Here is a 21,497-nt window from a genome sequence, read left to right as displayed (position 1 = left end):
GCGGAAAAATACGATAACAAAATAAGTATTATTTAACGCATACCGTGAGTAAATGCTAGACTTAGTGATCTCGAATTAAGATTGGTTACAGGAGGCGTATTGCTATTTCTGCTATCAGCTGCACAAGATAATTTTCACCTAAAAGTTTTCTTCGATATGCAAATTATATCAAGGGAATTAAGATATTTAAAGAACAGAGTGAAATAAATAGCATGCCAAACTCCAAACTACATTAGTTTAGTTTATAAGATTCGTATTACTAGACAGAGTGACTTTGCAGAGTAACACCTGAAACTTTGTTTGTATTGTGGTTCTGTGTGAATATTTCCTAACATCCTAACATTTAGCTTGAAAATAAGGCAAACTCCGATCCCTATGTCTTAAATGATAGAAATTTAGAAAGCATGGCATACGTAGATTGCTTCATTCTCCTTCAGTCAACCTCCTACAAATTATTTGTGGCGCTAAATTAACAAGAAATGATTTATGAAATGAAAAGAAATGAGCTAATTAATTATCAACGTAAAACATAAACTGATAGTTCAAAACACTGCAATAATAAAATAACATTGAGTGAAATGGCAATAAGGAAACTGTGATTCTGAAGATGAAAATGGAAAGTGAAATTCCAAAGTTTGATATTGTATTTGGACAAAATGGTTTAATTTAACTCGTTTTATTTAACTTATGATGAGTGTAATGTCTTCGCGAGGAAGTTGCAACATTTACCCGTCTGTTGTAAAGACTTTATAGCGAATCCCATCCAGGAGGAGAACCCTTATCAGGACTTCTCAAGAAGGTGGATAAGTCTCCCTGATAAGGAGGTGGCAGAGTTTGATCAAGCAAGACAGGCAAGCTGGTTTAAAACATGCGTACCCAATTCACATAGACATAATATATTGGTCTTAGTTTGCATCGGATGTAATTCAAAGTAACGCGAACCCAAATCCCAGACTTTAATTTCTGTGCATCACTTTCTTCAGTAGTATCTGCGTTTGTGAAGTTCAGGGAAAGTAGAACCAAAACCTCTTGACTTTAAACTAACGCCATCAGACTAACGGCATGAAATCAAAAAGATATATAGCACCCTACATTTAACATTCAAATTCAATTTGTATGCCTGAAATTACAAATTTTGTTGGCTCACTCCTCAGATAAACACGATAGGCGAAAGTAAAGTACTCATCTAATGCCTATATCTGTCTATGTGCCAACACAGTGATACCCAAAAGACAACCGCATTTTTTCTCCGGAAGAAAACCAACTCGACAGTCTAGTCATCACTCAACAAGAGAAATCAGGGCCTAGTCTCCCTTGTAAAAAATCTAGAATCATCTTTCTCTGAATAGTATGTACATTGTCACCCTCAAACTGTTCTCCTTTTACTGAGCGTTTCCAACAGAGAACCTCAGTAAAAGCATCACACACACACACACACACACACACACACACACACACACACACACACACACACACACACACACACACACACACACACACACACACACACACACACTGATTAGGTCATCCCAGATACCTGTGCTTAGATTGCAAACAGAAACTGAATAAGTTGCATAACTGGCCCGCACCTTCTTGATCTACATAGACTGAGCAGAAATAAGAATCCTATGAGACCTCATAGACCTAAATCTGAAGTGGAAAATTTCGAAAGTCTACTGCTGAAAACCTAACCTTGCAAATCTTTGTAAAAGACTTTTTTAATGGCTATTTGTACGCGTTGGTACAAACATTGATCATTATAGCCCTTATAAATGTAGCTACGCTGAAAGAATAAAGTTTACTACTGGAAACTCTCATGAACACATATTTTAGCTCGTGTATTCTGAGACTACTCTGCAAGATCAAGAAATACCACCATCTACCCATATTACTGCGACAAACCACAGAAGAATGAAGATGTGTATACCCTACATCTTCCATTCAAACTTACAATAGGATCTCTCCTAGAACAAAACGTGTTTTTTCTCCAATGAAGATCACAAATTGAAAATGACCGAACACGCATATCTAATGCGATTTGATGTAATTTCTGCAAACAGAGCGATTATCACATATTCAGTACCTTGGATCTATAACAACGCACGCACACACACACGCACACACACACACACACAACTAAGAGACTACAAGTATTTACTCCATACAGATGAGAGACAGAATATGTAACTTCTTCATTTGCACTAAGGTTGTCAACTACAGCTCTTACTATAAACACATGACATAACCAGCATCCATCATTCGCTGAGTATGAGCAACCCCTTCTTATGGAGCTTACGCAATAAACTATAAAGCAGACTCTCCTTTGAAATCAGCACTACAGAGAACCGAAAATTATAGCCAAATTCAACGAAGAATTGAAGCCTGCAGGTACCTTCTTCTGGAGTAGTGAAGATAATGCGAATCTCGTATAGTTGAAAGCGATCCATATCTGTAGCATCTCCTGTGATACAAAACAGATAGCCTTTCCTTCCTAATTATTTGACTGTTCGATTTTGTATTCTATAATATTTATTTTCTTTCTAATATGTTTTACAATTTTTAAAAATACAACTAATTTACAAATTTTGTAAAATGTAAATAGATTTTTGTTTGCAGTTATTGAAATTTATATTTTTTATAAAGTTTCATACAAACAATATTCACACGCTGAAACCAGACTCACTTGCTGAAACACTCAAGGAGCCTGTTTTCCAGAATAAGAAGCCTACAAAGAAGCAACCTTCTTTTTTACATGATTTGGAGTGTAATTCATAGAAGCACCCTATCCCTAAGGCGTATAAGCCTCTTATAGCTATTTTTCAAACTTCAAGCAACCTTTGATTATGGAAAACAGACTAAACAGATATTATGAAATCTGGGCTTCGGATAGTCATTCCAGAAATCACATCTGAAGCCTTCAGCAACTAACAGGAGAAGATCTTATATATTGCTTGCAAGGAGTAATACCTTGCTAGTACTCAGCAAAGTATTACTCCTCCACCATGCTCGAAGTCTGTGTAATACTAATCGAACAGCAAGAAGCCTCACAACGGAAACCTTTACCATCTTCGAAAATATCCCCAACTTCAACCTTATTGGAGAAGAGTGGTTAAACCAGAAGTGACATACAATGGGGAATAGCATAAACAGGAACTTTTCGGTGCATCTACATGGAATGTCTGTTAATAACCAAATAACCCCGTTGTCTTGGGAAATTGCAGTTCTATCTGCGGCTGTTTGTACTCATAAGAAGAACGCCTCGATATCTCGTCTATGCAACATTAAAAACCACACGGTATGCAACGCGCTAGAGCAGACAACACTACACATTCATGGAAAAAGAGAGACACAGAGAAAGAAAGGCAGATGAATATCTGCTTAGAGCTTCAAACAGAAGGTGAGAAGCTGTCTTTTTCACAAACATTATGATCATCACCATGAGAGCAACTCCCTTGATTTGTTTTAATACTAGAATGAAAGAATCGGTTTCTGACTCAGCAAAGCAACATCATCACAATCCACTTTACAACCTAGCAGTCACCTTAGACTAAAAATACCCAAAAATAGATTTTTGTTTGCATACAGAATGAATTATATTCGTGTGAAAATATGAAAAATGAACCTAAAAGTCTGACTTCGATTTTCTCTTCAAACTGATAACTATTATAGCATGCCATAGAGAGTACATATAAATCTTCTCTTTACCTGAATGTTGAGGAATTCCCGTAATTAATGTCTATTGATCTTTGTACACAATATTGTTATTTTGATAATAATAATAAATATGTTTTAGTGTTAGTATTATTGAACTATGGTATTATTATAGTGTTACATTACACTAGTTGTACTGAAAAAGATTTGCGCATTCTAATTTTAATGTAGCAAATTAAAACAATTTACACAATTAGAACTACATATTTCTGCTATAATTATAAAATATACGGAAATATTATAAACAAATACTTGATATTTTGAAATCTTAAATAATTAGTTTTTGTGATATGTAATATCATTTTAAAATAATGATATTATAAATGTAATATCAATATAAAAGCGATTTCGATTAATAATCGAAATCACTTTTATAACTTTGGTAACAGTAACAGTTACCAAAGAGCATCATAAGTCAGGCAAAGCATATATATTATTAATAATAAAACGGATCGATACACTTTTTTGCAGTCAGCCCTATTCCGTCGTAGACCTTACGAAAGCCTGCATCGTAAGGTCTACGAGTAAGCGTAAAACAGAGAAGTAGGAAGCAGTCAGGCAGAGCCATTTGCTTGATTAAAAGAGAAATGGATTAGGAAGATAAAATTAAAGGAAAGCGAAGATGATAAAGATAGAGAAAAAATTGAGCATAGCATATCCATTTATTATTTGAGAACTCAGCTTATGCTGTGATGTATTCTTTATTACTATACACGATTTTTTGAAGAAATTTGAAGTCCTGATTTTGATCGTACTAATGTTTGCATTATGAAACCTAAAAAATCCTTTCTAAAAAAAGTGGTGGCATTGCGACTGTTTTCTATCAACACCGTCTTCAATTCGTTAGTTTTCTAGGAAGACCGTATAAAATTTATCTAAAACACTTTCAGTAACTAAACTCTGAAAGTTACATTTTGTAGATGCGACAATGTTTGGAGAAGGATACATTTTATTAGATCCATGAACGGTTGCTGACATAACAATAAAGTATCGTGGGTAGGCTAAAGGTTAGATAAGTCGATAATACCACAGATAAGAATGTTGATCACTTAGCGAAAACGCCATCTAGTAGGCAACGAATTCTGCATTTTGGATGATTACGCAATGTAAACGAAGCATAAAATATGCCTTTTTCACAAAAACAAAAGTGAAAACACTGCGCTTTGCAAGAAGAAACTAAAAATAATTAAAAAAAAACAAGCCGTACTTCGTAGCGTGTTATTTTTCTTAAAGCAGCAAACACAGTTTTATTTATATGAATCCCATCCACGAAAGTATAGTAGTAGCACAGCTAGGGTGAAATTTAAATAATCTAGAACCTCCAGAGAATAAAGATGAAACTTTAAGCAACTTCCAGTTAGGGAAGGCGTTTTATCACAAGCTGGTGCAATTCATCTTTCACATAAAACATTCGTAAACGTGCCGGCATTGGAATTAACCATGACCTTTAGGTTGGAGAACGAAATGTCATCAACTTGAGAACCACACCGGAAAGTAGAGCAAACACTCATTATTGTAAGACTTTTCTGGGTCGTGCTGTATTTCAATATACTGATCCGGGTCTGGCCTGATCTTTTGGCAGGAATTTACGAAACGCTGTTCTCAAATTTAAACCATCCAAAATTTAAAATATTTTATGGTCCTTTAGTTCGAAGGAATCTCAAGTAAAATTGATTTGGATCGCTAATTTTTAAAGATTAGTGATAATCTGTTTCTTTTCAGTAACTTATTCGATAGTGACGATACCTTTTGGTCTATCAGACCAAAAAGCATTCATCCTATGATGGAATGACGCAAAGAACATTTTAATAAATCACACAAAACAGACAAACCGGCCAGAGGAATACACAGCATGCTGTCCTCATAGTTTTCTGTTGTAATTCAAAACAATCTAACCTAATTTATTTCTTCTTCTTCCGAAAGCTGAATCCATCATACCAGTCAACTTCGTTGTGAAGTTGATTTTCTGTTTTGTACTTATAAAGTGATATAAGACAGGTTTATCTGATGGTTTAGCCCAAATGAGTGAAAATGTAATGTGTAACCCGCATGTATTGTATTGCACATTCCGCATTAGTGACTGTAGCTTATTTGAACCAATATCGTTGGTCAGATTGACGTTTTTTTATATTTTCTTTTGGAGATAAACTAATTATTTTAGCTATGTGTATTTTATGTTTAGCTAGCTACTGCTTCCTTCACTTGAGATTCGAATTCTCTCTCTCTCTCTCTCTGGACAAGATTAAAACCTATAATCAATAATTAAAACCAATAATTAAAACAGATTCAAAATTATCCCTTGTTTTGTTAAAACCTGTTTATTTATTTAAGCTAAAGTACACAACACGCCATTCTTTTGCTTATTTAAATTATATGCAGACTAATATCTTGTCGTATTGTTTTTTCAAGCAAATTTTTACTCCTCATTTCAGAAAAAACTGCTTCTTTAATCTCCACCGGATTATCTTCCTATATGAAAGCAAAATTTGACCCAGAAAGACAAATTGAAAATAATTAAATTTGTTCAGTTTGTTCAGTCAATTTTTAATTAGGTCAGTCAAGTTGATTAGAATTGGAGGTTTATTGTGAAAATTATGCAAATAATCTATAAGGATCATTGTAAAAGAGTTTTATCATGAAATATCACATTTTGATAAAATGACAGTATTCTCACTGAGTGAAAGTAAAAATAGTAAAACGTTTGAGACAAATTCAATATGAACACAGTCAACGTTTGTATTTTTTTTGCTGAAATCACTACTACATAAGTTCAAGTACAGTGGGCTATAAATTGGAAATTGCTCTATCTATAAATATTATAGGAATAATATGGGAAAGGGAAGGTTTCTTTATATTAGCCTTATAATCGGTTTTGATGCAACTAATCACAAATATTTTGTCTGGCAGCTTGAAAATTTTTTTTTATGTTTTCTTTCTCTCTCTCTCTCTCTATCTCTCTTTTCTTAAAAAAGTTTCGGAACCTTCATGACGTCACATGACTGAAGAGACTTCTCAACAGCTATTGCGTGATTTAATGTATTCCATTATGAATGCCCAACTGTGTTAGTGGAAACATATGAAGCATCTAATATACATGCAACCATTCTCGTAATGGACCTTCAAGAAAGAAAACGTTTTCCTTGAAGACACTGTCTTAACCTAAATTCCAGAAGCAGTGAAATAACCGTTACTGTTTAACAGCATTCCAAGAGACTATAGCGGATGTCAAATGAAGGCGTGCTTCTCCAGCGTTTCATTTAAGTACCGGAAAATGGTCCTAGTAAATAATCCAAGTAGCTTAATCACTTTATCGTTGCCACCCTAATTTAAAAATTAACGTTTCCGTGATGTCTGAGTCACTGAACTAGCTCATATGTTTAAGTAACATCATGTAAAGGTACAAAAAGAAACATTCTTTTTGTTTTCTTTTATGATGCCAGACGCAAAATATCCCGAAATTATTAATTTCAAAATTGAAATAATTGAAGAATAAAATTGCATAGTTTAAAATCAATTTAAGTACATATTGTGCTTAAACTAATTTGTATGTTTCGTCATGTGTTTGCTAAGTTGAATTTTTTTTAAATATAAGTATGATAGAATTTACTAGGAAAGCAACTAGCATTTCATAAAAAAAGATCTGGTTTAGAAACTATCCAATGATACATAGTTCGAATTTGCTGTTTTTCTTTTAAAAAAAATAATAAATAAATAAATTTGTTTCTTAAATAATACGTCAGAAATTAATTCGTCTAAGTGCTGTGACAATTGCAATTTTATTTATTAGGTCAAAACAACAATTTAGTTTAAGCAGTTATAATTTTTGTAGGTTATAAAAGAACATATTCGATTATTTATATTCATCTGCATATCTAAATGTCGCAAAACTATATGATGTATGTGTATTACTTATTTCCTTGACTGGAAAAGCTGTATTTTATTCTGCATAAAGCATTTCAATTCATGGTGTCAATAACGATCCATTATGTAAAATCTGAAGATCAGAAATAAATAAAAGAGAGAGAAGATTAAAATTTGAAAAACGTTTGTGTGCTAACTGGATTTGGAAACAGTTTCACAGATCTCAGCGGGGAACAGGTAATTTCTTCTTATGTTTCGGACAGGACAGCAGTTGGCATGGAAAGGAAATTCATTATACAGAATTTCGATTACGTCGTGTATTACACTGATGCTGTTGGGCACCTCCTGCAACGAGACTCCAGAAGTGAGGTATTCTTCTCATCACTATTTATGGTCCTATTATCGTGTATTCGTTTCTCTTTCGGTGAATAGCAGGCGACTGACTAATATTCTTGGTTTTATTCAGCGGACTACGAGCTAGAATGTTACTGTAGGCCTGAGAATACTATGCAAAGTGTTTGTTGTTACTTTGCATAGTAGTCTCAGGCCTTACAGTAAATAAATAAAATAAATAAATAAAATAAATATAAAAATGCAAAGTTTATGATAACTATATCTATAGTTTTCTAACTCGTTTATGATATGCGTAATCCAAACATCTTGTTAAGATTGTGATATATACTTAGTAAAATCATAAGATTTCGCTGACCGTAAATTGCTATCCTGGTTGTCGGAGTAGTTGGTACTCATTCTCTAACTACATGGCTGCGGTTTCGAATCCCACCATGGGCTGAGATGCTTGTGAATGTCATCAGGTGGGCGATGAATTCCATGGATGTCGGTTGAGACCGTCACCCTGCTAACTTGAAGTGGTTTCAATAAATGTCATGTTTATATTTTGAACACAAAGTTCAGAGATTAAACAAGGAAATGTAAAAATAATTTTTTCGGTTCTCGCTAATAATTTATTACAAAGGAATTAGTTTTTCTTAGGATTTGGGTGTATTGTCTCTGAAAGCTGTTATGGTTTCATGAAAGCAGATATTTAAAATCCAAGTTTAAAAGCGTAGTTCAACTTGTTTTTTTCTGAGAAAAAAACAATGACTGATATTTGATGTGTACACGTGTTTTGTTAGCTGGAATTTATATATATATATATATATATATATATATATATATATATCGATAAATACTGCTTACATTGATATTTTCGTACATAGCACAAAATCATATTCAATGCAATTACCATTTGTTGGTTGAGGAACTGTTGGCCTTTTGTCACCTTTACGAATTACGGTAACCTCTGCAGTTGCAGAAGCTGGATTTTTACTGACCACATTTTCGGCTTGGCATTCATATGCTCCACTGTCTTGTAGACTAACCCGTTTAATCACCAGGCGAGAATAACGCCTGGAAGAAAGAGAGAGTCAAATAAATATACATTTTTCAGAAATACATAATTAGGAATGTAAAACATGAAAATATGGCAACTTTTCAAATCAGATTCATTTATTTTTAATATCATACAATACCTTATAATTTAAAAAGTTTGATCAAAAACTAACAAGGAAATAATCTCGTAAAAGCTTGCCTAGTATTGTGACAGTATTCAATGTCCCAAGATTTCAAAACTCGTTTTTTCATATGTATTCTAGACACAATTTTGTCTAATTTGGTCATTATAAGGAAACCAATTGAAACGACTCAACAAAGAATTCAACTCTGATATCCTAAATACAGTACTAAAGTTCATTCCATGAAGTCAGACAGGAATTAATTAATTAATAAATATTATGTTTATTATTATGTTTATGTTTATTTATTTATTTAAAAATGGTCTTGCCAATAAAAAGGGAATTAATACAAAAATAACTAAAAAAAATATTATCCACTCATCCTTGACCTTGGAATGGACAACTAGTAATTAGATTAGTAACTGACGCTTAGTAATCTGACAATTACTAATTAATAGTTACTATGCTTCAACGCACACAGAATATCAGAGTGTAACAAACTTACTTTATTTAGAGCTGTGTCGAGTGGTCATGGATTTGTAAAACTTTAGATGATGTGTCGAAAGAAATAAGGCGTCCCGTTTATTAAATGCCGATGCGTTTTTGTTTTATGAGCAATAAACATCTAGTTTTCTTTTCTCGAGTTTTTGTCAATCTGATTTGCCAATTTCACCGAGAGAGAGAGAGAGATGCCAGAGTTATGAAGTCAGCTATTGGTAATGAAAGCTAATGGTAGAAAGCGGTTGTTCTCCAGTTTACAAAAGTTAGTTATCGTTAAAATAGCCCCGACTAGAAATAAAAAAAAAAGTTGTTAGATTAGATTAGGCAGCGACGATGATAATTTTGTCACTACAGAGACGAGACATTTTAATATAGATGCTAAATAACAAATCCCATTAATTCCATCCGGCTATCGAGGCGTTCTTAATAACATTTCGATAATTTTATCAATAAAAATGATTCAATTAAAATAAACCTTATACCACACAAATACAAAGTTTATCCTAAATTCCAAATTTTATTAAGTAACACTCATGCAGGGGGGGGAGTTATTGCAATATATACTTTTGATACGTTTTTCTCCCTTGTTCCCATGAAATTGTTCAGAATAAGCAAAAAGAAAATGGAATTTTTCCACAAATACTTTTAAGGATTCTACGAATTTCTATGAAACCTGTTCATAGAGAGATGAAGATTAACTTGTCAACTTATGGAAGGATACGACCCAGAATCCAATCGGTGCTTGTTCATTTTGCGAAACACACTGAATGACAGATTTTTTGTAAAACCTTCAGCAAATAAGACATAGATAGATAATTCATCAAAATATATTTAATACCTAGAAAATATTTATTTCAAAAACGAGCAAACAGCTTTGCTAGAAACTGACTTCGAAACTTGAGCTGATTTTACCATTTCAAAGATTCTGTAATCAATTTTCTAATCCGAACGCGTTCATATCAGATAACATTTCGACTATCTTCAGGATATGTAAATAACTGTTACTTTTCCATTTGATTTAATTCTTTTCACAGCTGCTGAAACCATTTTTTATGCATTGAGCAGTTTAACTCAAGCTTTGTAAACATGCTTTTATCGTAAAGTTAAAAAAACACACCGTAATCACGTACGATAGTGTAAATAACGATGAAAATATGAAAATATGATACCTTTTTGTTTTAATCTGTATCCGATCACGTGACCGAATTTTAATTCCGTCTCGATACCATTCTATCCGAGGAGGTGGATTTCCCGAAACTTTGCATTTCAGTCGTAACCTTTTCTTTTCCTCAATCTTGATATCAGAGAGACCACGAACTGTGGGCGGTTTCGCTGAAATATACATCAATATTTAAATAACTAACTTCTATGTCTTAATAAACATTTCATCTAAATATGACAGTAAATAAAAAGAATCAACAGAATATAGAATTTTAGAGTATTATGTGTAGATATGAGGGTGGTCTGAAACGTTCTCGGCCTCGACCATAGACGGCAACACTATAGGCAAAATTTTTTTCTAAGTTGGTATATCTGTCGTAAGCATCCATGTGAAATTGCAAGTCATTCTATCAAGTAGTATACAATTGTCTGAAGCAAAAGTGTTGTCTGTATCCCTTCAAATGGATAAAATTGAGTATCGTGCGGTTATAAAATTCTTTGTAAAAGAAGGTTTAACGCCAAAACAAATTCATTTGAAGTTCATAAAAGTTTATGGGCACTCTTTTCCTTCGTTTTCGACAATTAAGAAATGGGCTGCTCGAGTTTAAACGTGGCCGTACCAGCGTTGAAGCGGATCGACGGGAATGTCGTCCAAAAAAGTGTAACAACACCAGAAATCATTGATCGAGTCTGCGATATGATATGAATGACCGGCGAATCAAACTGCGTGATATTGCTGAGACTATAGGCATTTCAAAAGAACATGTAGGATATATTTTTCATGAAGAATTGCAAATGAAAAAGCTTTGCGCAAGATGGGTGCGCGCTTGCTCACAGCAGATCAAAAATGCACTCGCATGAAAATCTCTGAACAGTGCTTGGAGCATTTTAAGAAGAATAAAACTGATTTACTGATTTTGTGCGTCAATTTATTACTATAGATGAGACTTGGATTCACCATTACACGCTAGAATCCAGACATCAGTCAAAACAGTGTGGACAGAAGCCGGATGTTCAGCGCCGAAGAAGACAAAGTCGGTTTCATCAATAGGAAAGGTCATGGCATCGGTGTTTTGGGATGGTAAAGGCACTTTACTTTCAAAAGGGTAAAACAATAACCGGGGAATATTATTCCGATATTTTAACCAGACTAGACGAAAAAATTCGTGAGAAAAGACTCGGTTTGCAGAAAAAAAAAATCATCTTTCATCAGGACCATACACCTGCCCACAAAGGTGTTTTGGCAATGGGAAAATTAAGGGATCTGCACTATGAATTGTTGGAATATCCACCATATTCCCCAGATTTGGCTCCCTCTGACTTCTGTCTCTTCCCAAAACTAAAACTCTTCCTCGCTGGTCAGCGTTTTTCTTCGAATCAAGAAGCGATTGCAGCTGCAGAGGGGTATTTTTCAGATCTTACTGAGAACCACTACACGGACGTGATAATGGCGCTGGAGCATCGCTGGAATAAATGTATACGTCTTAAGGGAGATTATGTTAAAAATAAAAATAATTTTGAAATTATAAATTCGTTTTTTCATTGTTAGGTCGAGAACTTTTCAGTCCACCTTCGTATACTGGTACCTCCGCTGATATGACCTTTTCTTGCTAACCCCGCAGGAAAGTAAGTGCACATGTCATGAAACGCGCGCATACTCAGAAGAATTTATACATCCTAATGATGCAAAATAAACCGAAACTGCTAAGTAGATCTCTGATAAGCGAAGTCTACTTTCCAGACCTCGATAAAACAAATACAATGTCGGTTGAACAAGCTGTTTTAATAAGGTTTTCATCACTTTATCTTAAGAGGAAGTATGCCCATTGCGAGAAGATTAAGGTAAATTGCGGTTCTTATGGTGGAACTCATACTTTCAAGAATTCCTTAAGAGTAACAGCAAAACAAACACGTTACAAAGTCCTGTAACGTTAGAGTTACAGGACTACTCAGCTTCTTTATACAAGTAGTATTGGATGAATATTTGTAGCAGTCTACAGTTATGTTTAGTTTTGAGTTCTTATAAATAACTGCAGAAAATAATATTAGTAGCTCAAATGACCAATTAATTTCTTAAAATGCTTGTGTGTTTATAGTTAATTTTTGCAAAAGCTGCTATTGCAGTGCTATCTTATTTATCAGTTTTTAATTATCATTATTTCTGATGTTTTTTCTCAATATTGTCCTAATATTATTGTCTGTCTTTCTTTAGTAACTTTGATCTTTTTTCATTGCTCTGTTTTCTAACATTATTTAACTCCATATGAAAAAAAGTTAGAAAGAAGAGATAATTTTTAATCATAACTAGTATTTGTTTTTATATACATTTAAACGTTTCGGGCCTGGTTGACCGAGTAGTTAATGTACCTTGTTTTCCGAACTATCAGTGCATGCGTTCGAATTACACAGAAAATCTTTTGGAATCAGACGACTTTCATCACGCAGAGTGAGACTACCATTCTGCTAATACATTAAAGACCTGCAGTGGCTTGAAAAATGCTTATGCTTGGTTTTTACAGTGCGGTGGCCAGATTACTCGACCCTTAGTTCATCCGCAATACTCATAAGTTTACATCCTTTCGTAGACGGAATTTCCATTATTTTGTTTTTCATTTACGGTCGATTTTATTCAGTTTCGGGATGAAAAATTAGTTTCTTCCTGCAGTAAAACTTCTATCTACTCACTTGTCAAAGAGAAGCTAACTGATTAGCAAACCGAAGATTAACTAACTGTAGAATCTACCGATAAAAGCCAGGAAACGGTTTTTCTGCTCGTTGACTAAAATTGAACATATAACTTTTTCTTCGGAGATGGAAAAGTCGCATTTCATAATTCTTATATATAAGGTTCAATTATGTATTCCTTATATAGAAGGATTGAGTTCCTGTGAATCATTCTCCATGCCGATGGTTCTCTTGCAAACTCAGTTTGGTTGCTAATGGTATTCCTGTACTGTTCGTTGTCAGCATACACTTTGTTCTTGATATTCCTCTGATACAAATTCCGGAATCCGGAATTCATCAGATCAGGTTCCAAGTCATTTAGCTTCTTATATATTAATTTTAGTAATAATGAGGAAGGCATTTAATCTTCTCTCTCTTTCCCTGTTAAACGTTTTCTATTAAAACTTTCAATGCATGATCAGAAAGTTTGTCTGTATCAACTAACTCATCTCGAAAAGCACGTATAAATCAGAATTGTTAGCTCACTTGGTTTCGATGATGTGCTTTAGTTGGAAAAAGTTTGGTTCGAATCCCGTGTAGGAAGCGAAAAACCTTTAACAGGGCTTTTCACCTGAAGGTAGCTTAAGTCTCCAACTGAGACTGAGGTGGTAGGGTTTTTTCTGCAAGGATACTCGGGTTTTTCGTCCCGCAAGTCAGAAGAACAGAACAAGCAATATACACACATAGGAGACTTGGGGGGGGGGGGGAGCTTTAATTTCGCATTCCGTCGGATCTGGTTTCGAAAGCCCGCATGGTGCAGGATATAAATAGGAAGGAGTGAAGAAAGGAATTTACATGGACTTCAAACATCGGCATCTTCCTAACTAAGGATGTTAATTAATTATGTCAACAGTATTGAGATGGAGCTAGTGAAAAAATTAAATGATGAAAAGTAGTCTACTCTTACCAGACTAACATCGAACTTCAAATACAGACGAAAGGAAGGACAGTAACCTTACCAGAAGGTCTTTGTACCAATACTAATACCGATCCTTTTTATAGTTTAACAAACAGCTGAAAATACAGAGTCCTTTTCAAACCTGACGTGAAAAAAAAAATGTAATCGCTAGAATAATATATGCGCTATAAGAAAAGAAAAGCGAAATAATTTCATTTCATGACCTTGAAGTTACTGCTCATGCCTCTGTGTGTGGCATGACAGTCGCTTGAAGGAAAAACGACAAGTTGCCAGCGAGGCAGAGCGTAAGCAAACAGCCTGGAAATGCAAGTCGAAGTGTTTGCGTCGAGAAAGTGGAATAAATTCGCACCAGATTTCAAAAGTCCGACTTCATCCGTCTGTCAAGGATCGAGATAAATGAATGTACAACGTACGACAAAGCAACGAGAACTGCAAAAGGAGGGTGCATCTGTTTGCGTAGGAAGTGCAGATTACCATGGGACAAATGAGAATTATTACTTATTGAGACAAATACTAAGATGATAAGGTGAATCGACATTCCTCTTTCAAGCCCCTGGTTTTCTTATAAAGCTAGATTCTGCCAATCAAGTAAACTTTTTTCACGCCGTGCAAGTGAATGGAAATCCGAAAATCCTCACAGCCAAACAGATGTGGTCCGAGATATCCCTAAAGCAAAATGTCAGATATGTTAAAAAGAGGATCGAATTACTAAGCCTTTTTTATTTTCCCCGCAGAAGCCACGATAGCATTTTTTTTCTTTTCTTTTTTTTTTTTCGTGAAAGATACAATGAAAGATACAAGAATTTACCTTACCATGTTGGAAAAGCTGGTGTGCCCTAGTTTGTGAATTCGACCTTTGTCTACGAACCTTGGAATTATGCTACACTAGAGTTTGTAGGTTTGCAAATTCCACGCGAAAAGCTTCCCCGCTCGTTGAATTGGGAGTCCGGGATCACGGATCAATTTCTTTGCCCAGCATCATAGGCCAAGAAACTGATCTCTTCGATTTCATTTAATAGGGATCATCAAAGACGCTGCACGTGATCCTTTAATATTCCTCTGATACTTGAATGAATGTGTGATATAATTTCCTTATCATTCACCAATGTGGAAAAGAACATGGCAAGAAAGTGATGCCAATTGTTGTTCGTGACACCAATGAATCACCTTCTGAAGTGGAACTAAACTAGAACATCCTAAAATAGTAATTGTTACATTATTTGAGTTCCTGTTTCTCATACCACAAATTGCATTCATTTAGTTTTTGAATTTTTTTTTCATAGTAATAGTAGTAGGTTCAAATATGGGAGGATTGAAAGGGACACTACATAATAATCGCTGTATTCCAATACCATAAAGTCTGCCTTTGGTGATGAGGGCCCAAAGGAAAGACTGTCATTTCAAGTGATCTGGGCATACAGTAAGCACACCTTTATTCTTAAACCTGAAGTAGCTTATAAAAACATAGGAGAAGACTGAGTAACAGAATTTTTCAACCGCAGAAACATGTAGATACAGAATTTGAAAAAATAACTTGCTGCTTTCATCCGCTTATCTTTATCTTCGTGATTTTTACTTATTTCAAAAAATTGAAGAAACCATCGCATACTCACAGTTTCTAAAATAATGCTGATGGCTAGTGTTCTGCAATCGAAGAGCTTAACTACGCATCTTTATCCTTTTTATTTAGCACAGTAATTAATTTTAAAATCCAAACGGAATAAGCATAGTAAGTGGAGGATGATCACACTGAAAAATAATAAATTACTTGTGGTGTTTTTTTTTTTTTTTTTTTTTTTTTTTTTTTTTTTTTTTTGCATAATTAGGTTCCATTCATCTCTGGTAAACAATTTCGTGTATTGTATTTTCGAATCTATGGTCTCGTTGTGTTCATGTGCACAAACTAGCTTATTTCAGCTGTTGTTCTGTGCTTATTATATATATTTGTTGTAATCTAAAGAATTAAATTACTATACTATTTTCTTTAAGAAATGCTATTTAGTAAAGCAGGCTGTATTTTTTAATTTCTCTCAACAAGACTTTCAACTTACATTCAAACTTTAACCATTTTGATGCATTCCTTATCGGCTGCGTTATGCTTTAGTTCTTTATTTTGCATAGAGTACTTTTAAGTCATTATTTTTGTGCACTTCCTAGAAATATTTTCTTTCAGACTGCAGGGATCCAGAAGCTAGGCCATAAAGTACTTATGGAAAGAAAAGAGGAAGGAAGCACATCCCGAGTTCTTCTTTCTTCCTTCATTCGAGAATGCGATTTAGCTTTATTCTTACGACATAAATAACAGTAATAGATGCGGTACGTTAGATAGCAGTCTTTAAAAACAACCTATGTTCGTATAGCCAGTGAATCATCAAAAGAATTATTTCTCTGGTTCCCTGATTTTAGCAAAACTGATAACACAGGAGAAATTTAAGATCCAGACGTCTGTCTATAAATCTACAATTCGGAGACGGGTATGGCGGCAGATTTTTGAGTTTAAGATGCATGAGAATCTCTGCTCGACAGAATGTCGCCAATGGATGTAGAGTGGCAGTTGCAGAAAGGAACAGTTTGTAATATTATTATTGTTCGATTTAGATCTGATTCATACGACTTCTAAAAAATAAGAGTAGAAATTATAAAGTACAGTACAACACATTTTTATATCAACAAAAAATGAAAAAATCTGTAAAATATATCAAAGACAATATATAGTCGAAAAGCTATTAATAATGTCATTCTACTGTTGAGCTCTCTCTCTCTCTCCCTTTCTCCCTCTTACGCACACGCGCGCGCGCACGCACACACACACACACACACACACACACACACACACACACACACACACACACACACACACACACACACACACACACACACACACACACACACACACACACACAGCTCAAATATCCAAAATGAAATACACACCGATCCTAACAGTGATACTACTACTCTACTGTTTATTTCATTAAAAGATTAACTTTAGTCAAACAAAAAAATTTTTAAAAGCAGCAAAAAGAAAAATAAATGTCGTGAATTTTTTGATGATAGTGATTTAACCCTTCAGTCGTGGTAACTTTGTAAGCACATATTGGAAGTTTTTTCCCACTTGGTTAGACTATAATAAATTTAGTTTAATCCTTTATCCAAGTGTAAGCAAACAAAGTTTGTGCCTGAAGTATCTTCAGGACTGAGGCAACTCGTGGTAAAGGTGGACCAAGCTCTCATCATTCCTTGGTTTAGTATCTCCTATAATGCAAAGCACATCTCCTTGAGGACATGTATAATGCTATGCATTAAGGGAAGGAACACTACCAGACCGGTTTCGACCTTTATTGAGGTCTCGTCAGTGGGAGCCAGACCCAGAGGTGGTGATACTAAGGCAGAAGCAATAAAGGTCGAAAATGGTCTGGGTAGTGGCCCTTTCCTTAATGCATAGCATTATACATGTCCGAAAGGAGATGTGCTTTGCATTATGGGAGATACCAAGACAAGGAGTGATGAGAGTTTGGTCAACCTTTACCACAAGTTGCCTCAGTCCTGAAGATACTTCAGGCGCAAACTTTGTTTGCTTATACTATGATAAAGGATTAAACTAAATGTATTATTTGTAAGCACATAGCTGACAATTTAGATCTACGGCTGGGATGGAAGTATTAATAGCTGTAATCCATGTGATTGTGTGTGTATTTGCCTGTTCTGAGGGATGTAATCCTGAGCTTTGTCATCAAATTGTTTCATTTTTTTAAAATTAGCTATTAATGTGGTTAATTCTGACCATAGAAAAGACTGTTTCAATCCTTCAACGACATAATAAGTCTTGATTCCTCAGATTATAATAAAAACATACATAAAATCATTGTCAGTAAATATACGAGAAAGATAGAAAGAAAGACCATCAGATTAATTAGATGAATCGAATATTGACGCTCAGACCTAACCTTGCCTTAAAGACGGATCTCGTTGGTAATTTTCTATCTCTATATGGACTTTCACAAACTTATAACCCTTTAAGTTGCCCTGCAACAACTGCATTATGTGCAACATTTCAATTTACAAACTTAAATACTTTCTACGCTAAAAATGGATGCGAGAGTGACGGAGTCGGTTTTAAACAATTTCAAATTTATTTTTAGACAATGGAAACTTTCCTGAGAAAATTTACAATTATTCTGGAGCTCAAATTTTCTTCTCACTTTTCTTCTTCAAATGGAATATATAAACTATATTCCATTTGACCCCGTCACCGAATATAGAAACTATATAAAGTTCGGCGATTCCAAGCGTAAGCAAATACCTGGATAGCAGCATCTGACCCGTTTGGTAGTGCAAACTGAGGCAACTCATAGAAAGGGTGGAGCAAGCTCCGAATCGCCGAACTTTATATAGTTTCTATATTCGGCATGAAACTCTTTGAGTTTCTTATTCGGCTAAGAAACAATATGGGATGCAATATCCCTTAACTTAAATAAGTTCATGTCGCCGAATTGAAGCCTTTGGCTCTTCATATAATTAGTTACTTATATATATATATATATATATATATATATATATATATATATATATATATTAGGAGAATTCATTTTTACTCAGTAGGAATATTATAAAATAAGTTTAATGACTATTACCGAGAGAAAAGATGGCAAGATATATTTAACAAGATACTACTAGTTTACTAGTTTCGTTACAAGAACGTCATCAGGTATCATACTCAAAGAAATATATAAAAAATATTTTTTATATATTTCTTTGAGTATGATACCTGATGATGTTCTTGTAACGAAACTAGTAAACTAGTAGTATCTTGTTAAATATATCTTGCCATCTTTTCTCTCGGTAATAGTCATTAAACTTATTTTATATATATATATATATATATATATTCAACAACTAATGCATTAAGTAATATGTCGCGTACTCCAGAAATGACATATTTCCAGCAGCATTAAGCACAAAAAAGTATATGAAGGAGTCTGGAAAGTTCTGATAAACACCTAGAACTAAAATGATATTAAGCAACTGATATGCCCACAGGAAAGAACATACTAGTAGCAGAGTTATGAAGGTAACTTACGTTTTTATATTCTTATATCCTCGTATGTTCTTTCTTTCTTTCTTGTGGTTATATCAGTTCCTTTACTATTCTATTGTTAACTTAACTTTAGCAGAAACCCACTAGAAAAAATGTAGCCCCCAATTAATTTGAAACACCACGCAATAATTTTATATTGTTTCATGTGAACTTTACCCAGAATCGGTTAAAAACCTATCGTAGATGAGCCGTAGGTTATCCGGGAGTTCTGTTCAAAGCACCAATGATTAATGATGCCACTTCAACCCTCTATTAAAGGTGTTGTCATATATAGAGAGAGTTTTTATCTCTTTTGTTTTGTCTTAGCATTCTAAAGCGTTGCCAACAAGGCCACCGAAGAGGGCATATATTCATACAATATACAGTAATATAATATGAATATAATATTTATATAATACTATTCATGAAATACAGTATGCATGTTAATTGAAGAAGATTAATTATTGAAGGGGTACAATTTATATACCTTGACATACTCGTGTCAACATAATACAGGAATTACCCACTTCCATTTTAATTTTCGAGAATAAAATTAAAATACCAATTAAATTTATTTAAACGATTATACTATACTGGAGCCTGTGTATCCAGCTTACCTATAGGGAATTTTTAGGCCTTTCTTCTATCGCTTCCCAAGTTAGTCGATCTTTGATATACACACTCGGTAGAGTTTCTTTACGGTTTTTTAGCCTTCTATCTCAAAAATATCGAATGTATATGGCTTTTTAAGATTTAAGATCACGAGATGGTGACACTTGTCTGACATAATCTCTACCCTGAAAGATTTGATTCATTGATAGCCTTGAGCTCACTATGACTGATGACTGCAGGATGGAAATGGCTAACCACCTTTCTTCAAAATGTTCGTTTGAGTTAAAGAAGCTCAGCCTACTTCCTCTGGGAAGAAAATGCATTAGAGGATATATTCTATTATTATACTGTACTTTCACTGTAAAAAAGGTAATTAAGCACATGTCGCAGAATAGCATTCCATCAAGAATTGCTGCTTCAGCCAAGTTAATCGCAAACGTTAGGGACACTTCCTTTGAATGGTTTTTGCGTTTTTAACTAATTCAATACATATTTTTTTATTTATTTATAGAACATATATCACATTATATGTATAACTATTTTCTTCATATTATGTACAAATGATACTCATTCTAATTTGTTGTGCAATTAAGCACACTAAATAATATACTTGAACCGTATGTAATGAAAAATACATATCCGAAGCCAATCTTATTTAAAACTGCTTCATTTACTAATATTCTAAAATTTAAGCCCACGAAGAGACGCTGGCTTCAATTAGTTCGAAAAAACACTGAAACCGAAAGAAACATGGCAGATATTTGATGTATACTTATTACATCAAAGGGCTATTATGTTTGATGTACAAAGTATAAAAAACACTTCCTACTTTCCTTTATTTGTAACTTGGATGTTTTCGTTTGCGGAATATGAAAGTGTGAAATATGCAAGTGGTGTGGAAGATATGAAATGCAAACATATAAAAGTGATATAAAGAAATTTATTAAGTGACATTTGTGCAATACTTGTATTTTTCATGCTTTCCAAAATTTGAGACTCTTCCTCTACTCAGGATCTTCCCCGAAATTACCCTTTGTACTTATGCACTGGTTTAAATCATTTCAATGGCATTTCATGGTTTTCACGAGTAACACTTTAATGTAAAATCCCACGCATAAATGGTTGTAATAGTAGAGCACATTAGTATAATAGGTGAGTTGACGAACACATAATCCTACTTCCAATAAGCAGGGTGGTAGTCGCACACCTGACAAGAAATTCATGTAGCACCAAAATCATTCACAAATATCGATGCCAGTGAAGCTACCCGACCAACTAGTCGGCCATAAAAAAAAAAAAAAACTCAGTTCTTCGATGCAAAGAAAAATTTACTAATGCATAACACAATGAGCATCTCCGTATCAAGAAAAAAGTGACCTTGGGTCGAAAAGACCTGGATTTGAATACTGCTAAGAACTCG

General features: G+C 34.2%; 1 protein-coding gene across 3 annotated transcripts in view; it reads right to left on the bottom strand.

Annotated features, from left to right (window-relative positions):
- Nucleotides 1-21,497, bottom strand: part of LOC150099427 (protein vein-like) — a 384,314-nt gene that overhangs the window by 101,709 nt on the left and 261,108 nt on the right. For 2 of the 3 annotated variants that reach the window (XM_090403331.1, XM_090403333.1), the window contains exons 2-3: nucleotides 10,757-10,919; nucleotides 8,819-8,982 (exon numbers count right to left, since the gene is read on the bottom strand). In XM_090403331.1, the coding sequence (XP_090259457.1) occupies nucleotides 8,819-8,982; nucleotides 10,757-10,919 (327 nt within the window). The remainder of the gene's footprint in view (nucleotides 1-8,818; nucleotides 8,983-10,756; nucleotides 10,920-21,497) is intronic. The other variant, XM_090403332.1, reaches the window with a different exon arrangement.

This window comes from Typopeltis vanoorti, chromosome 14, assembly GCF_054136105.1.
Source record: "Typopeltis vanoorti isolate ZY-2024b chromosome 14, IOZ_Tvanoo_1.0, whole genome shotgun sequence".
In the NCBI taxonomy this organism is placed as follows: Eukaryota; Metazoa; Arthropoda; class Arachnida; order Uropygi; family Thelyphonidae; genus Typopeltis; species Typopeltis vanoorti.
Note: the sequence above shows the minus strand (reverse complement) of the source record. Positions and strands in the feature narration are given on the sequence as shown.